General features: G+C 37.0%; 1 protein-coding gene across 2 annotated transcripts in view; it reads right to left on the bottom strand.

Moving 5' to 3' along the window:
- PPP1R21 (protein phosphatase 1 regulatory subunit 21) overlaps positions 1–19727 on the bottom strand; it is a 28763-nt gene extending 9036 nt beyond the window's left edge. For both annotated transcript variants that reach the window (XM_032217035.1, XM_032217036.1), the window contains exons 1-17: positions 19569–19727; positions 18290–18358; positions 17266–17412; positions 16994–17095; positions 15518–15682; positions 15022–15080; positions 13041–13135; positions 12709–12761; positions 10884–11033; positions 9813–9914; positions 9638–9726; positions 8024–8160; positions 7266–7358; positions 6658–6785; positions 5341–5493; positions 3989–4081; positions 815–1063 (exon numbers count right to left, since the gene is read on the bottom strand). In XM_032217035.1, the coding sequence (XP_032072926.1) occupies positions 815–1063; positions 3989–4081; positions 5341–5493; positions 6658–6785; positions 7266–7358; positions 8024–8160; positions 9638–9726; positions 9813–9914; positions 10884–11033; positions 12709–12761; positions 13041–13135; positions 15022–15080; positions 15518–15682; positions 16994–17095; positions 17266–17412; positions 18290–18358; positions 19569–19628 (1944 nt within the window). In that variant the 5' untranslated portion in view covers positions 19629–19727. The remainder of the gene's footprint in view (positions 1–814; positions 1064–3988; positions 4082–5340; positions 5494–6657; positions 6786–7265; positions 7359–8023; positions 8161–9637; positions 9727–9812; positions 9915–10883; positions 11034–12708; positions 12762–13040; positions 13136–15021; positions 15081–15517; positions 15683–16993; positions 17096–17265; positions 17413–18289; positions 18359–19568) is intronic.
- Positions 19728–25073: the final 5346 nt, after the last annotated feature.

Genomic DNA, 25073 nt, shown 5'->3' with positions numbered 1-25073 from the left:
AATCTTAACTAGAATATGTTCTAAATTTTAAAAGTGCAACTGTGCTTTCATCCATTTCAAAGGATATATTGGATAAACAATATGCCTAATTCTGTCCCACTAGAATCTATGGGTTCAATGAGGTTATAAAACATTACAACCCAAGATGCATGAATTGTTTTCCTTAATACTGTGTGTTAAAAACATTACATCAGAATTGCAAAAGTATCAACACCAACAAATGCTAAAAAAAAAGAAACTCTGAAGCACTAATTGGCATAAAGCATCAGGTTACCAAGTGTCTAATATATACAATTAAATAATCTCCCGTTATTTATTACAGAAATGTTAAGCCGCATAAAATTTGCTTAAGGTAAAAATGGATTAGCAGAAACAAAATCCAGACTGATGATAGAGCATTGTACTTCTATCAGAAAAATACTGGCATACTGACATACTACCCACTGGGATATTTACATTTGTTAGCTATTGTCCCGTTGTACTCTTCCTTCTCTTCTGGTCTTCAACATTCTTCAGATTGTGCACACAAACTCTTCAGAAGTACAAACATGCCTAATCTAATTCAGGAACTGCTCTTTACTAAAAACAACCATCTTCAACAATCTTGCTACCTATTCCGTTTCAGTTGCCAAACATTTTCCAATAGCAATCCAATTCTTCCCCTAGACTTTTGACTGATCCTTTTTAAAATATCATTGTGGCATCCAAATGCTAATTTCCCCAAAGTGCTAATTAATAAATCCATTGTTTCATGATAAACATCCATGAAAAAATTACCATATTTCACCACCTCAGTGGCATGTAATACACTTACCAAACTTGTACTTTGAACTGGCTCTCTCAGTGTTTTTTCTGCATGATCATCCTTCTCTTGTTCCACTGCATTTAACACAAAGGAATTTTCTGTGGTTGCTTCAATCAGTTGGTTGCCTATAGAAGTTCTGGCCTTTTCAGATACTTTTTTATTCTCTTTCTCTAGCTTAATTTTAGCTAGCTGGGCCTCCAGCATCCAATGCTCTTTTTCTTGTTCCAATTTTGCAATTTTTTCCAAACTCTGCTGGACCTGGGAATAAGGAAAATTATCACCATGAAGCAAACTGATTTGAGCTACCGGGAAGGGGGGGAGGGGGAGTTGCAGTGGATAGTTTGAAAAATAATTCACATGGAACTGTAAATTGCAAAAGGAGGTTGGAGGAACAGAAAATATCAACAATGTGCTGCCATGTGGTCTGTAAATTTCCAAGTGGTTTGCATTGAGAAGTTGCTAGCAATCATAACCTCAAGAATAAAGAACAAGGCCTTGATTCCAGTATTGTGTGCCTTTCTATTCCCTCCTTAAAAGGGAAGAGTATAGAAAACATTTTAGATAAATCATAGGCAGTCATTGACAAGACAGCCAGATTTTTATGAAGCTGAATGTTCCCTTAATTTTAAAATGTAAGCATATGATAGTAACAAGTTGCACAGCTGTGTACGCAAGCCATAGCAATTCAACTGCAGAAGAAACAGATGCTTGTAATAGCTGATTAGATAACATTTTATAAATCACAACCAAAAAGACATTATTTGTTTTAAAAACCTTGAACAGTATGATTTAATTAAGATACAAGTACATTAGCGTGATCTCTTTCCCCAACTATAACAAGTTTTGGTTAATGGATTGTTCACTCTAGATAATGTTTTGCAGCTGGGAAAGAGTGTGAAGTTATTCTCCAAAAGCCCCAACAGGAAGTACATTTTGGACTGTACATTCCCATCGATTTACTAATTTCCTTTTTTAAATCAATCCTTCTAATTACTGCAAACTGAATTATACTTGAAAACTAGACCAGGATTTCATAAATAATGTTAAGTCTTTTAACTGCTGTTTACAAGTGAACCCAACACTTTTTAGTTTGAAACGAATTTAAAAGGCAATTTATGTACCTCATATACATAATAGTGCTATGAACTACTAGTACACATTCATACTACAGACTGATTTCAGCTAGACAAATATCCCAAAGAAGGTATTAGATGAAGCAAATGCAAACAGTAAAAAAAAATAAAAAAAAAATCATTGAAGTACCATATTTCCATTTGCTGAGCTCTGGGCCAGTGGTGGGTTCCGGACCCCGGTGTAGCCGGTATGTTGTGCACGGGCCAGGTGTCCTAGACGGGCTTGTGCAATGCGCGCACATGCGCACGCCAGCGCCCTGCAACACGCAGAGATCACACGGGTGCCGCACGCTGTGCGCACGTGCACAATGGGCCGGCCGTGTTATAAACAGCCATGGAACGTGGCTGTTTATAACACGGCCTGTGAATAAACCAGAACACAGGCTTGGCTGTTTGCCACTATTTAATTATGAAGATAACAAATCCTTTGGTTGAGGGCCCAGACAACTCACATTCAATAGAATCGCTTGGCAGCAACCCAGATAGTTCAAATGAAGCAACGCAGATAATCCCCAACAAACAGACACGGTTAGAATACAGACAGATTTTCTCCACTGCTACTTCGAACGGTTGTTTCCTGCAAATGTCCCCTCCCAATATCTCACTTATAAACTCTCTTGGGAGGGGCCCATCCACAAACACCTGTGCCTAATTATCTTCTATCAGTATGCCTACGGAGTTGCTGCTTGCGTTTCTCAGCCCTTCTCAATCGAGCATCATGGATAAACTGCCTGATTTTCCCCACTGCTCCATGCCTCAAGCTCCTCCTGGTGGCCAAACAGCCTCTCTGGTCCCTGCTCTGAGTCTGAACCCTGCACAGGATCCTCCACATCTTCCATGGCAGACTCGTATGGTTCCTCGCTATCCAAGTCCATCAGCAGCCCAACCGGATCCTGCTGGGCCACAACAGGCGGGTGGGTGGGACCAACGAGCCACAGTACCGGTATGGTGGCAGGTTCTCCCAGCTACTACCGGTACCGCCATAGTGGGTTCCGTACCGCCTGGAACCCACCACTGCTCTGGGCATAGGGGGTGGCAGAGAAGGAGAATCAGTCTATATTCGCATCTAACATAATCATCTATCTATCTATCTATCTATCTATCTATCTATCTATCTATCTATCTATCTATCTATCTATCTATCTATCATCTATCATCTATCATGTATGTATGTATGTATGTATGTATGCATGCATGCATGCATGCATGCATCTATCTATCTATCTATCTATCTATCTATCTATCTATCTATCTATCTATCTATCTATCTACCTACCTACCTACCTACCTACCCACCCACCCACCCACCCACCCACCCACCCACCCACCCACCCACCCACCTACATCTATCTATCTATCTATCTATCTATCTATCTATCTATCTATCTATCTATCTATCTACCTACCTACCTACCTACCTACCTACCCACCCACCCACCCACCCAACAACCCACCTATCTATCTATCTATCTATCTATCTATATTTATCTATCTATCTATCTATCTATCTATCTATCTATCTATCTATCTATCTAATTTATCTAATTTATCCATCCATCCAATTTATTTGCTGCCCATCTTGTGGTTTGGATGATTCTGTTGGTTTATATCAGCTTCAATGGCATAGCTATGTTTTTAAGGCCTTTCTTGAAGTCTCAGTCTCTCCCTCTCCCTCTCCCTCTCCCCCTCCCCCTCCCTCTCCCTCTCCCTCTCTCTCTCTCTTACATTTTATACAGATAGGGTAATGTACAACAGCAGATAAGCAAAGTGCAGGTCTAAGTATTATAAAACAGTGTTACTGGGCTTTTGCAGAGAAAACTAGTTTGGGGAGGAAAAGGTTATAAAAGAATCTGTTTGCTATTCTGCATTTGGATTGAACTTATACTGCAGCAGAGGTTCGGAAACCAAGTTCATTCTCCCCTTATTATGGATGTCTGCATTTAGATATCTAATAGTACATGTAATAAATGAAGATGTCTCCCCAGTGCAATTCCCAAATATGGGTGCATATGCTGTATTTTGAAGGGGCTGCATATCAGATCACGAGTACCTGCTGTGCGAGGCCTTCTCTGCTCTCGGTGGAACTCAGAAGAATCCTGCGATTGGCCAAAGCCTCTTCATAAGGCACTGAATCAGGACAAGTCTGGAATAAAACAAATACATTTTAGTGAACCAGGCTAGGCAAGAATATCTTGTTTTTCATCATTTTTCCCCTTGTTAACAAAAAAAGACATTCCAGATGCTTTCCCATCCTCTAGGGCAGATGTCTGTGCCATTATTCTTAGCATTCCACAGTGGAACTTGGCAAAAATGGAAAACCTTCCTTGTGCTTCTCCTCTATATAAAATCGTACCTCAGCGCAATGAATTAAATCAGGGGTGTTATTTTGAAAGAAATGGTATTAAACTACACGCGGTACAAAGATAGCAAAGACTGCAGGAAATGTTGGGAACAGGGGGGAGATTATGGCTGTATGAGGGAAAAATAAAATGACAGCTGGCCAAAGTGATAAAAGTCACAGATGAGAAATGTTTTTTTCCCAGCTCCTTGCTACTAACAAACACAAATGAGAGTGTTACTCTTGCCAGTTTTCTCCATCCAGCTAAAAGCAAAACATGAAAACACCGTTCGTTAAATTAGTATTTATAGCAAGTGAGACTTCATGTCCCTTGTAGCACTTCACAAGACAAAAACACATGAGAATTCAAATAGAAATATTTTTAATCAACCCATTTTATCTTATCTGTGAATGTACTATAACTAATTCAAACTAATAGGCTGAGGAGATACATGATTAGGGATCTGAATCCTTCCTGGTGCTTATATATTTTGCATGTGTGAAAATTTCTCTTTCCATCAATCTCCCCTGTGATATGTTATTTCTGTTTTCCTTATCCTTTGTATCATGATCTTCATATTGTAAACCCATGGGGTGGGACAGTCTTGTTATAAGCAGCTGAGCTCCTATTTAAGCAGCTGAGAATCTTTTCAGCTGAAGTAGTAGACTATGAACAAAGACATAATTATTTTTTTAAAAAAATTTTAAATAAAAAATTGAATATCTGTTTTAGTATCCAGCACTTTATATTCTAATAACAGACATAAATTTACCAATTATAAATTTAAGCATAATCCTGAATTTCTTTCAGTTTCCCTCACAGGCTAACAGCAGGAAGCCTATTACAACTCTCACGCTCATCCATCAATTTTCAGCCTCTGCAATCTCTGAAGCGGCTTCAAACTAGCTAATATACCACTGAGTAACAAAAATGTTTCCATCTCTAACAAAGAACCTCTTCATAAGAGGAAAATATTTCAGTCCCACATGAAAAGACTTTTTGAGCCCACCCAAGGAATCCAAGTTGCTGTTGGTGTATCTATTGTATGTGAACAAGCACAAACCTTCTTCAGAAGTTTTATGTAGGCAGCTGCTTTCTTCTTATACTGAAGCATGCACTCAGCTGAGAGGGGGTTGATAAATGCCATTCCTCCTTTAGGTCCATAACTCAATGATAGAGTGAAACTATCTAAATTATTGCAGAAGAATGACGCAATCTAGACATAACCCAAAAAAAGATGATATATACTGGTCTGCTTTGGATATAAAATTAAACCACAGTTTAACCTAAGTGAAATAAATAATCAGATGATAGCTTGTCAATTCAAAAAAGATGATGGTGACTAGTCACAAAACACCCAAATCCCAGAAGGCCAATAGATGAGATGGCCCTTGCCTCCTTTAAGACAACGCTGCATGGACACACAAAAACAGCACTGGCTTACCTACCAACCATTTTTGTATCTTTAAACTCCATAGGGCCTTGAACTTTTTATGAAATATGTTAAAGGTAAAGGTTCCCCTCACACGTATGTGCTAGTCATTCCCGACTCTAGGGGGTGGTGCTCATCTCCGTTTCAAAGTTGAAGAGCCAGCACTGTCTGAAGACATCTTCGTGGTCATGGGACCAGCATGACTAAACGGTGAAGGCACACAGAATGCTGTTACCTTCACACCAAAGGTGGTCCCTATTTTTCTACTTGCATTTTTACATGCTTTTGAAGTGTTGAGTTGGCAGAAGCAAGTAACGGGAGCTCACTCTGCGGTGCTAGGGATTCAAACTACCAAACTGCTGACCCTTCTGATCCATAAGCTCAGCGTCTTAGCCACTGAGCCAACCTGCCCCTATTGTGAAATATGTTAGAGGTTGATTTTGCAACATCAGCATCCCATTTAATTAAAAGAACGAAACTAGTAATAACAATAGTGGGGGCTAGGGTTAGGTAAATGTGTAGAAGTTCCAGTCTAGATGTATTGAACTTATATTCTACCTGGCTTTTTTTTAAGGATTTACCACATGAATAGTATTTCTCAAAAAATTAGCCCTAGTCACAGTATAATATAGTGTCCTAAATATATCTCCAAGATGACGGATAAACCTCTTTTTTAACTTGTTTTTTTTTTCTTGGTGCCTTCAAGTTAGTGTCAACTCCTGGTTACACTACAGTTGAAGTTACTGCAGTTTTCTTGGCAAGATTTTGGAAGTGGGTTATCATTACCTGCTTCTTAGAGTTCAGAGGAAGTGACTGGCCCATGGTCACCCAGCCATTTTTGTGCCTAAGGTGAGACTACAACTCTAGGTCTCCCAGTTTCTAAACTGAAGCTTTCACCACTACTGGCTCTCCAAATAAGTCACTGCTTGAGTTGAAAACAAACTTTACCTTGCTTGTTACATTAGTTAATGCCACCACAGAGGATAAGATACAATCATTGGTAGTGATGAGTTTCTGAGTGGCTATAGGGAGCTCATGTTCCAAGGTAGCTTTTTGACTAAAGTGCTTAGAAATATCTAAAATCAAAAGAAATTAATATGTATCAGTTATGCACATAAATCACAGCACCGTTACCTATAAGATTTGTATTCCATCTCAAGGGAGTTCACGTGGAGATTTTCCTTCATTGTATTCCCACAAAAATCCTGTCAATACTCATGATTGAAAGTGAAATGGAAATCTTCAAATTCTCAGTCTTGTTACATCAGAAGGCCTCCATTCCTTTGAAACCTCTCATTCTAATCCAATTTGAAAATCTTGCTATTTCTTTTACTTTTTTCTACCCAAGAGTATTTTTATAAGAAAATACATCTTACTTCCTGCTCACCATTATGGAGACCAATAGCTCCCATATGTTGCTGCTCAGTAATCAATTTTGTTTTGTTTTTTTAAACAGGCTTTCTTGCCAGAAAAAAAGCTTCTAATGTAATTGCTTCCCTCACCTTCTCATTTCCTTGAATCAAGGTGAACTACACAGCAAGTTCAATTGGTCTCACCTTTCATAACTTCATGAAATCCATTAAGAGCTGAAGCAATGCATGTAAACACAGAGTTGAAGTTCGTTCGAACCAGGTGGTCTGCTTTTGTGCCTAGATTGTATAAACAGCAATATATTGAAATTTGGTGACAAATACAATATCTAAAGAAGCATGAAATGGGAAGAGAAACACAGAATAGTATTGAGTAAACAAATCAAACACCTCTTTTGAAATAAACCACAGACCTAACTTGGTTAAACTGTGTAATCAATGAGCCCAAAAGGCAGCAACATCCAATTATAGTTTTTTTCTGCTTATTTATTACATTTATACCAAGTTCAAATTTCTTCTTTTAAGCAGAATTAAGATGGCACAGAAAAACCATCTGAAAAATGTGATGTGGAATTATATTATAAAATATTCAAATTAATTGCATTTTTATTGTCTAATAATTGTCAGCACACAATAAAATTTCTACCATTCAGATTAACAATTTAAACAAAATTAGAATCACCCAACTGAGTGAGAACCCAAATTAGTGAAGTTTTAGATCAATCTTACTTTAAATAATTCAAATCATTTCATGGGATTGATTTCAATTATTTTCCTTCATCTATTACGTGAGTTATTACAGTGAAAGATACAAATGTTGTATAGGTCAGCTTCTTTGGGTCAATTAACAGAATGAATTCAGAATATGTCTTCTTTCTTGAAGAAGTCACATTTCATACAACACACTGAATCCTGAATTGTTGTTGTCCAAAGCCCACACTTACTGGGTAAGGCTAGAAGACTAATATATGTATGCAGCTTCTCAAAGATTGCCGTCAGCTTCTTCATATCATTTTGCAGGTTCATATTCATGGCTCTTAATGCAGCTGTGCAAAGAGAAGATTCACACTCTTCTTCCAAACTAGGAACATATGAATTTATGTTTTTGAGAGTGAGTATTATGATGGTGCTTTGATACTTTTAAAAAAAAAGTAGGAAAAAAGGAACATAAGAAGAGCCTGCTGGGTCAGGCTATAAAACCAATCTAGTCCTGCATTCTGCATTACACAGTGACAATTGCATAGATTTGGACAGCATAAAGCCTGAAAGAGTAATAACTCCTTTCCACTATCACTTTCCAATTAAGCATGCTCCTCCTGAGTAAACAATCATCAAAATCAGTAGTCATTGAAAGATTGATCCTCCATAACTTTTTCAGCCTTCATTCAAAGCCACTCATATTGACTGCCATTGTCAGAAGTCTAAGCAGCAATTTCCATTCAATATTTAAAAATCATTTAATCCATTATTTTCATAAATAACTCAAGGTGGCAAAGATATCTAATGCTCCTTCCTCTTCCAGTTAATTTATTCATCATTAAATCTATGACTAATCATGATTAATTATAAATAAATGATTTAATTATGTGTGATGTGAAAACTTATTACCTACTTGAGCCTTGAATTTTTCTGTTTTAGATTCAATGAATAACTAAAATGCTACATTGTCTAAGCCATGAATAAATTTATACAATTCTATCTTTCTTGTCTTCCCTTACCCACTTTCATTTAAGATAAAGAGTTTTTATAATCTTTCTTCATACTCCAGCCTCCTCCTAATAATTTTGGTGCTTCATTTGTACAGATTTTTAGTTCAATAATATTGTTTTCAAGATTTGGTGGTAGCAACTGTACACAATATTGAAAGGATAGTTTCATCACAGATTGCAAAAGAATAGTAATCAAAGGTAACTGCTAAACATAACTGTTTCTTACTAATTCCAAACATGGAATTTGCGTTCTTTCTTTTTTTAAATAGCAACTGCACAATGTGCAGGAGTTAAGAAAAGAATTCAAGGTAGGCTGGACTTAAATCTCTTGCAGGTGCACAGGGACTTATGACATGTTAGGTTCAGCCTGGTCATCTCCTATAAATCCAAATCATTGATGTCAATGCATCTGAAATGCACCAGTCCAAAGAAAGCAAGAGTGCATTAGGGTGCACAATGGCTCCCAATTGCTCACTATTGCAGCCTTCACCAACCTGACTGTCTCCAAATGGAACTATGACTATCAGAATTCCCAACCAGTACAGATACCATTACATCTGGAGAAAACAAGTTAATGCATTTCTTTTTTAAAAATCCAATTTGACATTATAAAGCAACTTTGACGGGGCATGCCCTGACACATTAGATTCTGATGGGTATTCAAGCATCACATTTCCTGCTTAATCTTCCTTATGACCATTGACATCACTGTAAAGAGGAAGCGCAATCAAGTTTGCTTGTTTCCTCTTGCCCTTCTCCCGAACTGGTGGAAAAAAGATCTGAAAAGGGGTTTGTTTTCTATGTATCTGCTTTATTTAAATTGCTTTTGGGGGAAAATTTTGATAGTACCTTTTCAACTGATAAGGAAGAATCTTCCTGAGAAAGTAGACATAAGATGTTAAGTAGTCAGAAAAAGTTTTTAATTCCGTAGTTGTTTCCTTGCAAGGAAAAAAAAAGAAGTTTTAGATATTTAGTACCAAGAAGCTTTAAACAAGCAGGTATAGCAACAAAATAACAATATTACCAGCACTGTGATGGTGTCTTCTGTGATGCTCTCAAACAAGTGCAGAATTCCTTCCTCCAGTGGGCGAATGTAGGACGCATTTTCATGAAGGTACTGTGAGAACTGGATGCAATGAGATCTATTAGTTGGCACTACTGCAACATCTTAGTTATATTAACATTCAAGGGTTAAGGTAATCAGAAAGATTTTGCAGTTGATTTTGTACTGCAACTTGGAACAGGGGGAAAGGAGAAGAAAACAAACTTTTAAAGGTATGTGAACAGCTAACATGTTCAGAAGCAATTTAAAAATTGAAGTTATTTATATAACAGAGATATTTTAGAAAAGTTTTATGTTGAAAGAAAATAATTACAATCCTTTAAATATTTCAGAGACTCATTGTGGCCAAATGGTTTAATGGTTCACAGATTAATTTGGTCAAACTACTGAAGGACAGAGTTTAATTTTTCATCAATTACACAGCTTCAATCATTCCTAACCACAAATAGGCAACTTGCTCTACACACAATACCTTTTCCTGATACAGAAAAAAAAGCTTTCCATAGTTTGATCACTGTTTCATCAAATTCAACATTGTTTCTAATCGAAGGGTATTCGGAAGGCACTTTTCTTTCCCTCTTTATAAACTTTTATTAAGTTCCCTTTTAAATATTCTAAATGAAGCAAGCTCCAAGTGATTCAGTAAGAAAGTGAAAAAACATCTGGAATATTAATAAATGCCCTTTTCTGGACCTCTAGTCACTTTCTGGGTAGTCACATCCTTAAGTCAGTATCTTTTAGCGTTCCATCAACAACAGTATCCTCAGTTATCACCCACCAAATTGATTATTTTAGGGCAAATACTTCCCATGATTATATTTATTTTTAACTCAAAAGGCATATGCATATTTAAAACTACAAGTGCAGGGAAAACTCAGAAATAAAATTCAAAAAAACAGAAGCCCTAAATCAAAAAATCCTATACCAAAATATAATTCTATTGTACTTGTCAAGATATAGAAAGCTTAGAAGTAGCATGTTATTTATCTGTTCATTATATTTAATGGTATAAAATTCCCCTAATAATTTTACCTTCTGATTTAATGGTGAAATAGTATCTGTGGCCGAATCAATGGGGAAAATCTGAATTCGCTGCTCAGTGTAGGTGTGGAAATTAAGGAGAGCTGTCACTAAATCCTGGATAAAGGTCAGAGCTTGACCAGCAAGATCACGAAGTTTCAACTGTAAAGTATAGAGAACCAAGATACAATTTTATAAGAGCTGTTATCCAACAGCACTCCCAACTGAAAAATAGAAATGCCAGGATGATATTTAAAAGACCAGATATACAAAAGCTCAGTAGCATTGAGAATTGGCATGTCAAATTAGACATGGAGTTAAATGTAAGAAGCATACAAACAAAAAGTAGATCATACCCTGTTTCCCCGAAAATAAGACCTCCCCGGATAATAAGCCCAATGGGCTTTTGAGCACATGCGCTAAAATAATCTCTCCCCCTAAAATAATCCCTCCCCAAAAATATTGCAACACAGCAGCAGTCATGAGGTGACCATGCCCGCTGCCTCCTGCACCTGAAAAATAATAAGACTTCCCCAAAAATAAGGCCAAATGTTTATTTCAGGGGTCAAAAGAAAATAAGACCCTGTCTTATTTTTGGGGAAACACAGTATAAGTGACTTTGCTCTTCCACCCTTCCCTAGTATCTCTTCTGAAGATACTTTCCATGTTAGAGTATATTGTATTACATAAGGTTTCATTGGAGTTGTTCCCAAATGAGGTGGAATGGGAGCTGACACAAGAACTTTGCCATTGATTTGAGATGATAGTCTTACAACACTACTGTTAGGAATATAATCTAAAGGTTGGGTTGGCAATATATAAATCATGTAACAATGCTATACCTGTTTCTTTAAATCATGCTGTAAAATGTGATTGGTTGCTGTTTTCCTCAATCGGCCGTAAGAAGGAACCAGAATGACTTTTAGCTCTCTGTTTGTTAGATGGTGGGCTGATCTGATCTGAGTGTTTTGGAAGCTGGCTGTTAGAAAGTGCCGTAAGCTATTGTAAATTTTGCGACTGCTAGCAAACTTTGAGTACCGGACTGTTTGTATGTTTATGGACTATGTTATTTGGATTATCCCTTAACTGAAAGACATTGATGACCGACTGTCTTATGCGTGTATGACTTGGAGTGTTTGATGGACTCTGATACCTATATTTCCACGAAAGTAAAAGCCTATTTAAACTGCAGTCTCTCTGTATGCTGGTTTGTGTGTTCTCCAACACAACTCTCACAATGCTTCTCTGAACGCACTCGCTCTCCCAACGGGGAGCTTATCTAACAACTACACTCAATATCGTATCTGCAAGATACAGTATTTATTTATTCTTCAGTTAAATACAGCATCTAGCTAATCTTGATCTCGAAAATATAAGTAGCATGGATCTGATTAATACTTTGTTAAGAGATCATGAGAAAAACCCAGATATGTAGGGTAGACTGGAAAGTTGAAAAAAACATAACAGACAAGAGTAATGCAAATGGACGTATCAATGTACTCACCAGAAATTGAGTTCAGCTCAACAACTTTCTATCTTTTCATGAAAATAGATCAATCCCATAAACTGCAGTTCAAAATGGGGGAACAAATTCTGGCATTAAGTGCTCCTGCCCTGCAGCTGTCCTGCTTCACTTCATTTCTCATTGAAAAGGAATCAAGCAGAGTTTCCGGTCTCTCTTCTTTTAAAAAAACATTTCTACTGTACTAGATATTACTCAGAATCTGAAATCATTTAAACATACTTAATGGAGAATCTGCATCACATATGCAGTGATTCACAAATGCCAAAGAAATGCACATTTCTTAATTTAAGTACCCTTAATTGTATTACTCACTTGCCTGCGTCGATTATGTAATGGCACATTCAGAGCATTATACTGGCTAGATCCTACAAAATAATCAATTCACAGTATTAAATCAAGTATATTTCCTCTGACCACCTTTTTTTTTAAAAAAAAAGTTAGTTCATAAATCATCCAAGAGTGGATAGTATCTTTACAACCTGTACCAGTAACCACATTTTAAAATGAAAATAAAATAAATATATAAATACTTGTAATTAAACATTTATTAAATTGGAATAAGGAAACAATCTCAGCTTTTCAATTTTCTACGATTTTTCCCCTTTATTCAACTGCAAATGCAATCAATTCAATTCAATACCTACTTGTATCATTGAAAGGTACTTTTTCACTTATAATTTGTAAAGATTCATCCAATCTGCTACTCAAGTCTCTATGAAGATGCTGTAGCTGCTGCTGGCTAGGAGACAAAAATAGAACATCAACATTTTATTCTTTGTTCATTTTCTTAAAAAGTTGATAAAATAAAGAAGTATACTCCCAATATTACAATTCATTAAGAAAACAAAACTTTTTATTAATATAGTTCTAATTAGTATTATGCTATTAGTACGTCATGGCCCCATCGGAGCCCAGTTTGGAGGACCTTGCCCTGTAAGAGTGCTTCTACTCTATGGATTTTCTTTGTAATATACGGGCTGTTGTTTGGGGGACTGAGGGAGACTGCCTTCCGAGTAGAGTGGGCTGTTTGTTGGAACACTTACTGAGAGCAATAAAGGACTTTCTAGAGGCCTGCCTTGCCTTGACCGCCTAGGTCATAACGTACCGTATTTTTCGGAGTATACGCCGCATCAAGATTTTGAAGAGGCACATTTTTTTAAATACATTTTTTTTGCACTCTGCAAACCTCCCAAAAATGGCCCATTTTTCGCAAAAACAGGCCATATTTTTTTTTCCAAAAAAAGGGCATGAACAGCCCTTAGGAGGCTTATAGAGTGTTCCGAGGGGGGGGGGGGGCAAAAATGAACAAAAAACGGTCCATTCTTCATGAAAATAGGTCCGTTTTTCATCAAAAAAAGGGCATTAGGAAACTTATAGAGTGCTCCTGTGGGCTGGGGTGGGGAGGGCAAATTTGAGGGGGGAAAAGCCCATTTTTTGCTCATTTCTGCCTTCCCTAACCCCCAGGAGCTCTCTGAAAGCCTCCTACAAGCTATTCATGACCATTTTGGTGAAGAGGGAGGGGTTTCAGGAGGCAAAAAAATGCTGTATTCAATGTATAATACACACCCAGATTTTCAGCCTCTTTTTTGAGGGAAAAAGGTGCATCTTATACTCCAAAAATATGGTAGTATGACATTATTGATACAGGTCATCCTTGATTTACAACAGTTTGTTTAGTGACTGTTCAAAGTTACAACAGCACTGAAAAAAGTGACTTATGATCGTTTGTCACACTTTCAACCACTGTAACATCTCCATAGTCTCATGATCAGATGCTTAGTAACTGACTCATAGTTATGATGGTTAGTGTCCCGTGGTCATGTGATCACCTTTTGCAGTCTTCTGACGAGCAAAGTCAATGGGGAAACCAGATTCATTTAATAATGGTGTTGCCAACTTAACTGCAGTGATTCACTTAACGACTGTGGCAAGAAAGATTGCAATATGGGGCAAAACTCACTTAACTCTCTCACTTAGCAACATAAATTTTGGCCTCGACTGTGGTTATAAGTTGAGGATTACCTGTATTAGCAGTGCAACAATACTGCAGTGCAACAATACAGTGCCACAATAGAAATATTTGCATCTCCTTAGCAGTTATATATTCAAGTACATTTCAGCAGTACTTTTCGGTCACTTGTTATATTACTGTAAAACCAATGCAAGACCTTAAGTCGGAGTGACTTTTGACCAATTTAACAGTTTGTTTTGTTTTGTTTTTAGAGGTACAAATATTACAGCCTGATCTTAATTACAATGACAAAAAAGATTCAACAGTAACTTGAGCACTCACCTGAAAGCAAAAAGCAGGGGTTTATCTATCACTAGCTCATATGCTAGTATATTATTTTTACATACTCTGATTTGGCAGTAGATTTTTGGTGTGCTTCATGAAGTCAATGCATACGCTCACCCAACCCAAAAATCATACAGGACTAAAAGGCAGTAACAGTAAAAGGTATATATACAAAGTTTTAAAACTAACCCTATATGTACTTAGGTATGCATTTAAGTTTAATGCTGGTGCTTGATGATCAAGGTGATAATAAACAGTACTCATTTAATTAAAAACAACTTTCTCTAAGTAGACATTAATAGTATTTAATCTTAATATCAAAAGCATACCACTCTTCTGTTCGACCTCTGCAGTCCTTGGCTTCCTTCTCTAGGCTTTGAGATTTGACCTAAAAGAAAAGGCAGAAGAAAGATCAGAATTAGCAGTATATATTTGTACAATCAATTCTATTCTAAGATCAGAAATTAGCATTAAAGAGCACTGTATACTAAAAAAAATTAAACTATCAACAAAATTTTTTTAGGAAACTAGACAACTGAAAATGTCATAGAATGAGAGAAATGAAGGAGCAAAAAAGCTGTATGCGAGGATCATCATCATCTTTTAACAACCCCATAATCCTTTGTGTGGTGGAGTCTGAGCAACTGAATGGAGCAAGCAGAGTGTTTAATGGCCGGATGCCCTTCCTGTCGCCAAAGCTGTATGCAAGGATACAAGGTTCATTCTGCTCTCATCTGAAATTTAAAACATACAATTCTAAAAGTGTCACTAGTTGAATCAAAAGAGCAGAGTTCTACAACAGGGAAGTTATAGCTTTAAACTTACTTCTAACTTGGCTTTATCATTTTGCAGCTTTTCTATTGTATCCATATACTTCCTAGTAAGGCCATCCACCACAGCTTGATGCTGTGCAGTCTCCATCTCTAAAAATTCAAGTCTGCTTCTCAGCTCACCTTCTAAGCGCTTATGTTGCTCATCTGCCTCAAAGAACTGAAATGAGAAGGGCAGAAGTTATCACACATATTAAACTCCGTCAATAGCTGCCAAGATAGGCAAATTGCATAATAATAAATGTTGGAAATGCCATGAAACAGAAGGAATAGTTTAGTATATATGGTACATATTTTCTAAAACTCTTTAAAGTATTGGAAAGAAATATGCAGCATCATTCAGAGAAATTTAGAAATCAAATCTGAAATGAAACCACAATTTTTCTTACTAGGCATAATTCCAAAACATATGAAGAGAAATGGTAATTTGCCTATTTATCTCATAAATTTATCTCATAAATTACCGGTATGTGTTTCTAAGATGCCCTGCTACTTATACAGATAGTTCTCAGTTAACCAGAACAACTGTGTCCAGAACTTCCATTGCTAAGTGACACAGTTGTAAAGTGCAACATCATGTGACCATGCTGCTTAGCAACAGCAATTCTGGCACTTCTGGTTGGCGTTGTTAAACAAATACTGCAATATTATTAAGCGCAATGGCATGTGGACACCATCTGCAGCCTCCTGTTGGTATTCCCATTGATTTTGCTTGTCAGAAGCCGGCAGTGAAGGTTGCTAATGATGATCACGTACCCATGAGATGCTGTAATATTGGAATTGTAAGCTAGTTACAGATTATGATCATGTGACTATGACCATCATAACTGCAAGCCATTTTGCCAGGCACCCAAATCACAATATCATGACTGCAGGGACACTGCAACGATTGAAACATCAAGGACTGGTCATAAATATCATTTGTTCAGCGCCTTCATAACTAGAATAGGTTGCTGAGCAAATGGTTGTTAAGTAAAAATCACTGTACTGACACAAGCCAACTCATTTCACAGCATAGTTGTAGAATTGAATCATTTTTGCCTAAGCTGTCCTGATGTTATATTCAGTTTCATGTTCTAACTGCTTCATTTTAAGAATGGAGAAACACTAACCCACAAGCCTAATCAAACTTTCAAGACCATTTGCCCAGCTTATGGGTTAAGGTTTTTATTTATTTAATTTATACGCAGCCCATCTTGCTGACATGTAACTCAGTTGAGGTCCTTTTTTTCATTCAAAACCATTTATTTCAGAAAGATGACCCCCAGATGTATTTGTTGGGCCTGGAAAAAATAATTCTGTCAGCTTATTAAAATCAACAAGAAGATAAACTTGCAATAACATTACTCAGACCAGGTGAGTGTGACTGGGGAGGGATACAACTTTTTCACTCAACAGTGCCCCACTCTTTCCTTACTAATTTCTGTCAAGAATGTAGTGTTTGGATGGTGCATTAAACAGAGCTACCTACCTGAATATGTAACCTCTCATTTTCTTCTATCTTTTTTTGAAGATCTTCACCAAAGACGTTTTTCTGTTCTTGACTCAACTGAGGTACAGAGTCACCACTTTTCTAATCAAAACAAAATATGCTTGTTTGCTGAAGGCTCTTTTCATATCATTATTTCCATGGATTTTTACAATAAAATAATTAGTTAGCTAAGAATTCTAACATGGGAGAATTCTTAACTATTTACTTTACTACATTTATAGAATATGCTAGAAAACCTGTTTACTACGTACCTTGTTCTTCTTGCCTTTATATTCATTTAATGCAAGTTCATCTTGAAGGAGCTCTACTCTCTTGGCCAACTGCTGATTTCGAAAAGTCAAACTATCCATTTCCTGTTGTAGCTTCCTGAGCGATTGGTCTTTCATTTTCATTTGTTCCTGTATTAAGATAAAATGATTCATCACACTGAATTCTAGCATGGATTGATTTTAACAATTCCTTGTCATATCCAATGTCTTCAAAACACCATAGAGAATCATGGTGTTTTATCTAAGATTACTAAAGTGATGTATTCATCATTTCTGTATGGAAGTAAAGTATCAAAATAATGTTTATTTGATAGATATAAAATATATTTATTGCATTGACATGTTGCTTTTCTTTTTTAAAACCTCAATGTAACTTATATGGGAGTGTCTGTCTAATGTCTCCATAACAACAATTCTGTGAGGCAGATTGGAATAAAAGATCCTGACTGGCCAAAGGTTATTCTGTAAACTCTTCCATCAAATATGGATTTGAATCTGGGACTTCTTGTTTAAGGCTAATACTACACTACACTGACACTTTTACTACTGATACTTTGGTGGGAGTTTAAAAAAACAGACTTTCAATAGGTTCCATGTATCAATCAAAACAAGCTTAAGATCAACAAATGAAAATGCTTCTATATGGAAATTTAAGAGAAGATTGTTTTGACTGTTGTCAATTCTGTGATAGATCTTCAAAAAATCAAAATGTGATTTTTGTCCATCCCAAAGTGAATGACAGCATTTCTCCCACATGGATTAGCTTTCACTATAAACCCAATTCTGCCACAAGAAGTCAAGAGATCTTACCAAAAGAAGTGGTGACAGATTTCACAAAGATTAAACTAAAACTCTCTGTGATACAATTTATTTTTAAGCTGAAAGAATATTTCACACATTACACATCAGCTAACTCAGAATCATAGTAGACTAGTAGACAATGACCAGCCCTATTGAGAAATGTTATTTTTTAATCACATTATTATTCAGTATTTTTAAGCTATACCTTTAGAGCTGCTGAGTTTGCCTGCTCATCCATTACACCCTTTTTCAATACTTGATTTTGAGCTCGAAGCTGCAAACACAGAGATAAATTATTAACTCAGTTATGAAGCAATGTGGTCTTTGACATCCTTTAGGAAAATATTAAGCACTTTTAGCAAAATACAGATACCCAAGAAAGAAAGAAATATTCCAAAACAAATTTAAGCTTTGGAAACGTCAATTAACAATTTGTTTCACAGCCAAGGTGAAACAGCATTTCTGCACAAACATAATTTGGGCCCATAAACCTGTATACCTATAGCTAAACAAATATTTGAAAATTATCTATATAATTGAATAGCATTGGTCCAAAGAGGGTCTCAGTAAACAAGCAGTGTTGAAATAAAAGGATTCCAACCAGAGTTCTTGAAATATAACCCAAAGTGCTATGATTAATCAATGAGCATGTACATTCTTTTAATATTATTTATTACATTTATAGCCCACCTTTATTTTTTTACAACTTAAGGCGGTTAAAGTATAAAGCTCTTACCTTCTATCCCCCTCCCCCCAAAAAAAACACCATATGAGGTAGATTGGGCTGAGAGAGACTATGACTGGCACAGAATCACCAACCAGTTTTCCAGAGAAAACTGGTTGGTGATTCTGGTTATGGTTTCACCAACCTCTGCTCTAATATCTTAATCACTACACCAAGTGAAGTCACAATATAAGAGACTGGATAAAAATTCTAATTTAAAAAATTCACATATTAACATTTTATATCAGTGTTGTGACCTCAATAAAATGCTACATTTTTCATTTTAACCCAAGCTAGTTGTTGGTTCTTTTTTTACAATACAGTATTAACGCTCTTCAAACCTTTCTTTCCCAATTCCTATCATGTGAACAGGTTATTTATACAATCCCTGCCTTCCCTAAACGGGAATGAAGGTGGGATGATGGAGCGGAGGACAAGAAGGCTGAATCAGATAAAAGGAAATCCTCAGGCTAGAATCTTTCACACCAGTTGCTCCCTGAATTGATTTAAACATCAGGGCGTTGAATGCATGCAAACGAATTGGCTAAAAAGCTGCGTTTCCTTCCTCCATTGAAACAACAGACAGGGGAGACAAAAGATATGCCGGCTCAACATTTCAAACAGAAAGAGAATGGCACCAAGTCTTTCTTGATACCTAGAAACGATAGGAAGGAACACATTATGGGAGGCTGAAATCACTGGCGGCGGGCCGGCACTTTTCAGGGTCTCGGTACTTAGAGGAGTTGGCACGTGCCAGTACCTTGGAATATTCCTGCGCTAGTTTCTGGTACTTCCCTTGCAGCTCGGTAGCTGCCGCCATGACTGCCCCTGTGTACGAGAAGCCGCTACCCGGAAAGCGCCCCTTCGCCTGCTCCAACCATTGTAGGAGACGTACTTCCGGGTGTGGGCGGAGCGAACGTCAAGCATCGCCCATCCCGACCCCGCCTAGCGCTGCTCGGCTGTCCACCATCTTGAGCAGCTCTTAGCTCAGGAGCCGATCTGACTTAGAGCGAAAGGGCGGGGACTGAACATGGCCCCGCCCCACTTTCTCTGGCAAGGAAAACAGCACGACGGACGGAAGGCGGGGAAGGGGGGTGAAATGTGCGCATGTGGGCTAGTTGCTCCTTACAATGGCGGTAGAAGGAGGGGTGGTTTTTTTCCTGTTTTGGGCAGTTTCGAGGCGGTTCCCTGCACTTCAGTTTAGCATTTTCGTCGTAGCCGCCGTTTTATTTGTCCCCAAGCAACAGAAAACAGATTACGCCCAGGAGCTTTAATTAATGTAGATGGACAGATTACTTAGAAAAAATTAAAAAATGGTTAAAAGCCACTCGTTTTAAAATGTATACGTGTAACCAATTAGACTAATGCAATGCAGGGAAAGGAAACGGAAGCGTTGCATAGCAATGTATATTGTGGCTCCGCTGACATCCTAGTTCTAATGCCTGGGGGAGGGGAATCTGGGTTTTAGTAGCCTTCCAGAAGATTGGCACCACCCGAATCTCGGGGGCAGAGGCAGTTCCATAGGGAAGTTGCTTTGACAGAGAAGATATAGATATATACTTCTTCCTTCAAGATGGCAATATTTGAGAGAAGGCTCTTGGAGCATGCCTCCCCCTCCCCCAATCAAAAATCTGGTAAAATAGGCAAAAATTGACCACACTATTTGATGGTTGTGCTGCCCCAGCAGTATATAGTTAGTGTAGGAATTAAGAACTGTCTCCTTTAAGAAACTACCTCATGGGAAATGTAGGCAGAGACTGCCTTATGAGAAATGTAGTTCTATAACATGTGATCACATCTATGTTTCTGATTGGCCACTGGGACATTTTGCCCATGGGTAAAGTATATAGCCGGTCAATTTGAATGCCTTTGTGAACCGGAATAGTAGTGTGTATCTCCGTGGGAGTAAAATTATCTTTTTACAGTGATGGGACAGATTATGGAAAGTCAGAAGTATCTTAACACTGAACTGTAAGTTTTGCTATTAAGAATGCCTGATAATAAACTTGATCTGAAAGAGATTCCTAAGCATAGAATTAATTGCATGCCCCGAGCAAGCCCACAATGGCAACGCCTAAGGCAGAACAATGGACTCACAAGTAAATTGGCATGTCCCATGTAAGAATGTGAAAGTAATAACTGGTATATTAGGTTGAAGCAGAAAATACTATATATAGGAAGCCAGTGCAACTTGGAGCACCCAAAATGATATTATGGTGGTGCTGCTTTCTGCACCAGATGAAGTCTCTTGAGTGCTCTTCAAGGGCAGCCACATGTAGAGCATGTTGCAGTAAGCCAACTGAGAAATGACTATGGCTGGGTCCAAGATTAGCACAACCAACGGACAAGATGAATCTATGCTGCAGCTGTGAACTGTTGTTTCAGCAGTGAGTTTAAGAGGACCCCAGATTGTACACCAACTTGCTCTAGTGCAGTGCTATCCCATGTAGAGTTAAACCCAAAGCCACTTGGTCTTCCCAAGGTTGAACTACAACCAGTTATTCCCCCGCCCAGAAGAACTAATGAAGCCAGGGGTGGAAATATAAAGCTATGTATCAACATATTGATGATGGCATTTTACCCAATGCTAAGGAATGTCCTTGCCCATAAGTTTCATATAGTTCAGGTCTGCACAGTTTGTAGAGGGAAAAGGACCACGTTGATAATTTAAAATCATTGCTGACCATTGGTGGCCAATCAGCTGTTTCGCTGCTAGCAAGTGTCAGCAGCACTGGAGCAGGCAATGGTGGTGAGACTTGGAAGTGCTAGGGATGCTTGACAGCACATGTTTAAAGACAGTGTCTGCAGTGGAATTTATTGATTTCCTTAAAAACACCAGTGGGTCACAAATGGCTGCTTGATAGGGTTCACGTGTATATGTAGGGCTGATATAGATATTAAATAGGAATCAAAGGAATATTGTAGCAAAATCTTCAGAGAGAAAAAAGATTGTTCCACAATTTCCTCAGAAACTTCAACCATAATTACAAAGGTTTGACATCAGAAATAATAATACGCTATGTGATCATGTAATTATATCTTCTTCATCAAAATTATTGCATCAGCAGAATGCCCCATCAGCATTTTTAGGAGTTTCACCCTCTCTCGTGGGAGGCAAGAAGCAATAGGATTTTTTGTGCAGGACTCTTGAAATATAGGATTTGGCAGCTGAAATTGCTCAGATTTGTTCTGGCTGGTCATCATGTGGGTGGGTTCAGAAGACTGATTGGTGTGTTTTTTACCAGGGTTCATTTCAGCTTTCTGAATCCGAGGAATAGATAGGACGATCTGTTATGTGAGGGTTACATACCTATCCTTGCTGGATTTTAATCTGTGTATTTTTTGCATCTTTTTACTGCTCTATTTCAGAGTTATGAATCGTTTTCGCCATATGGAAGTCAGTGGGACTGTCCCCTGTGTAGTGAAAGTGACCTGATTTGATTTACATTTACAGGGGATTTTTGCTGCAAGGATTTTATATTCTAATAATTTTTAAAAGCTCTGGTCTTACCTCTTTTAACCTCTAATGGGAACTTCCCCCTTTTACTATTCATTTTTTATTGTGGGAAACATTCTCTCATTCTTTTCTCTTCTGCCATACTTAAGTTAGTATATATATTCCAGTTCTTGAGAGCAACTATTTATGTTTTGTTGTGAAAGCTCAGCTACAAGAGCGGTTTGGACTATATTAAAAATTCAAATAACAATAAATTAAAGACTCCAAATATATATCATATATTCCTTACAATGTCTATAAAAAGAGATAAAATTAAGGCAAGAGCCTGATCAACTTAATGTTAAAGCCCTTTGGGGAGCCTTTGGAAAAAATGTTTTTCAACTTACAAATTTAAATTGAAAATGGAGATAAAATGTTTAAATTAAAAATGATTTTAAGTGAACCCAAGGATGGCATTCAGATACAAGTAACAATAGCTAAATCAGGCTTACAATTGGATGGATTGGAATCCAATTTGTAGCTGGCAAATTTGAAGGAGGAGGAGCTTGGTTTGAGAATTGCAGGCTTATTGGAAAAGACTGAAAGGGACATAGATTCAAAAGATTTGGAGATGATAGAATTGATGAGTGATTGGACTTTCTTAAGATTGATGGAGAATGGACTTATTATATTGAATCAAAAAACAATTATCAAGAGATGCTACATTTCAACTTCTAGGGAAATTATTTGAACAACAAAGGCTGGAGAAATATTTACAACAGATTTATGAGTTTAGGGGATGAGATGCAATTGTTGGAAAAGATCCCAATAAAATTTTTAAGGAAAAGTTTTATCATTAAGAATCAATCGAGGATATTTGATCAGAGATAACGATTGTAGCAGTTTATGGTAGATCAGAAGCAATTACTATTTCTGAATTAATTATCTTTGAGTTAATTACAATAATCTCTAAATTATTTCTGTTAATTACAATAATAGATTGTTAGGAGAGGACTTTGAAGTTTGTTGTTGCTTTTCCTGTTAACTATTTTTTATATATAGTAGATTGATGCTATGTCAAATTGGTTAGATAAACAACTGTAAAAGTTCATAAATTATGGGCCTGTTTTGCAAGCGGGGGGAGGAACTGTTATCCTTGAAATATATTTATCAGTATTCAATAAGGGGCAGCAATCCCTGTGTATGCTTTTTTAAGCACTTTTTAATGTCTTGTTTTATTTTGCTATGTTCTTGAATTTTTGCCCTCTCTTTTCTTGAGTTTCTATTTTACCTTTGTGAACAAAATAAAATATTTATTGGAAAAAAATTTCCCTCAAGCTTTTCACATTTCCAACTCTGTTTTGAAATACATCTGTACATTTTTGATAATTTATCTGGTGTCGTGTACCAAATTTAATACAATAACTAATTTTATTTAAAAAATTTCTTAAATGATGACCCACTGTTATCTATTAGCAAACTAGGTGTATAGTATAAGTCTTGACCTGATGCCTAGATGTGAAGCAGCAAGTTGTCTTTTAAAACCTTCAGAGTAAAAGTGTTGTTTGTCCTGAAACAATTTGGCATTCTGCCAACCCATTAATAACTCTGAACAGGCAATAGGTCCTCCTGTAAGAGAAGACCAACAACTTGCTGGGATCCAGACAACACATACCCAAAGGATTAAGGTCTGGTGAAAGAAACCAAGAGTGACACAAGTAGTGACTCCAGAGCAGTTTGTTGTTGCTGCCTATAGACAGGAATCTTGCCAGACTAAAACACAAATCTATGTAACTATTACACAAACCCTATGAAAGATTAGAGAGAGTCCACCCTGTCACTCTTTCTACATGCCAAAGATTCCATGCTGAGCTGCCTCTGTTCATTAGAAAAGACCCCCTTCCTCTTGTAACTGTACTACATTCCATCACAGGAAAGCAGTCAAAACTAAATTCCTTCACAGAAGGTTTTAATTAATTTTAATGAATCATTCATTTAAATTGGGTATTGTTGCTTAACATGGTGAATACTGTGATAGTACGGTGTTGGTTTTATTTTGTTTTTCTTTTTTAACTTCCAGGAGTTTGTATGGAATTGGTGATATCTATAAAAAAATAAACCCAGGGAATGTTTTTAGATCCATTTGTAAACTATTTTTATCAGAAATTCATAATTCTAAAATGAATTGCTAGGAAATCTTATGCAATACAAAACTGCAGTCTGATGAAAAATATGATACAGTAAGAATGCATTGGTTATTATTTTCTTCTTGCCCTTCCTTCTTCATAACATCTCATGTCTGAGAAGATGTCAAAGAATTATTAGGCAGAATATAAAAGATAAAATGTTCAAATCAAATTTGACTCCTAGTGATTTAAATAAGTTGCAGGCAAGTACCTGCTCCTATTCTTGGCACGTTCAGAGCATTGCACAGTCCAAATCAATACTGCTATAATTTTCCTTATTTTTAAGTCAGCATATAAGCATACTCTTTTAAATGTTCAGAAAGCACTCGTTAGTTCAGGTTCCATATAGAACCTGTTAAAAATACTGCGTGGTTCCCTTATAGATGAATTTTTTGTGATAAGGAAAAAAATAGAACAAACAGGGAGAATATAAGATTGTGACAAATGGAAGATATGTCTATAACTTGCTACATCTTATGTATGAAGTAGGAAATTAATATAAAAATGTGATCAAACATTATATAGATAATGTTTGTAGATGGTATTAAAAGGCAGAAAATTACAGTCTGCCCATGAAATACAGTAACATGAATAACAGTTTATTTCAAACAGTAATATATAGGATTATCGCATCTAACGTTCT

The sequence above is a fragment of the Thamnophis elegans genome, chromosome 4, assembly GCF_009769535.1.
Source record: "Thamnophis elegans isolate rThaEle1 chromosome 4, rThaEle1.pri, whole genome shotgun sequence".
Taxonomy (NCBI): Eukaryota; Metazoa; Chordata; class Lepidosauria; order Squamata; family Colubridae; genus Thamnophis; species Thamnophis elegans.
This window is presented reverse-complemented; position numbering and strand designations above follow the sequence as displayed.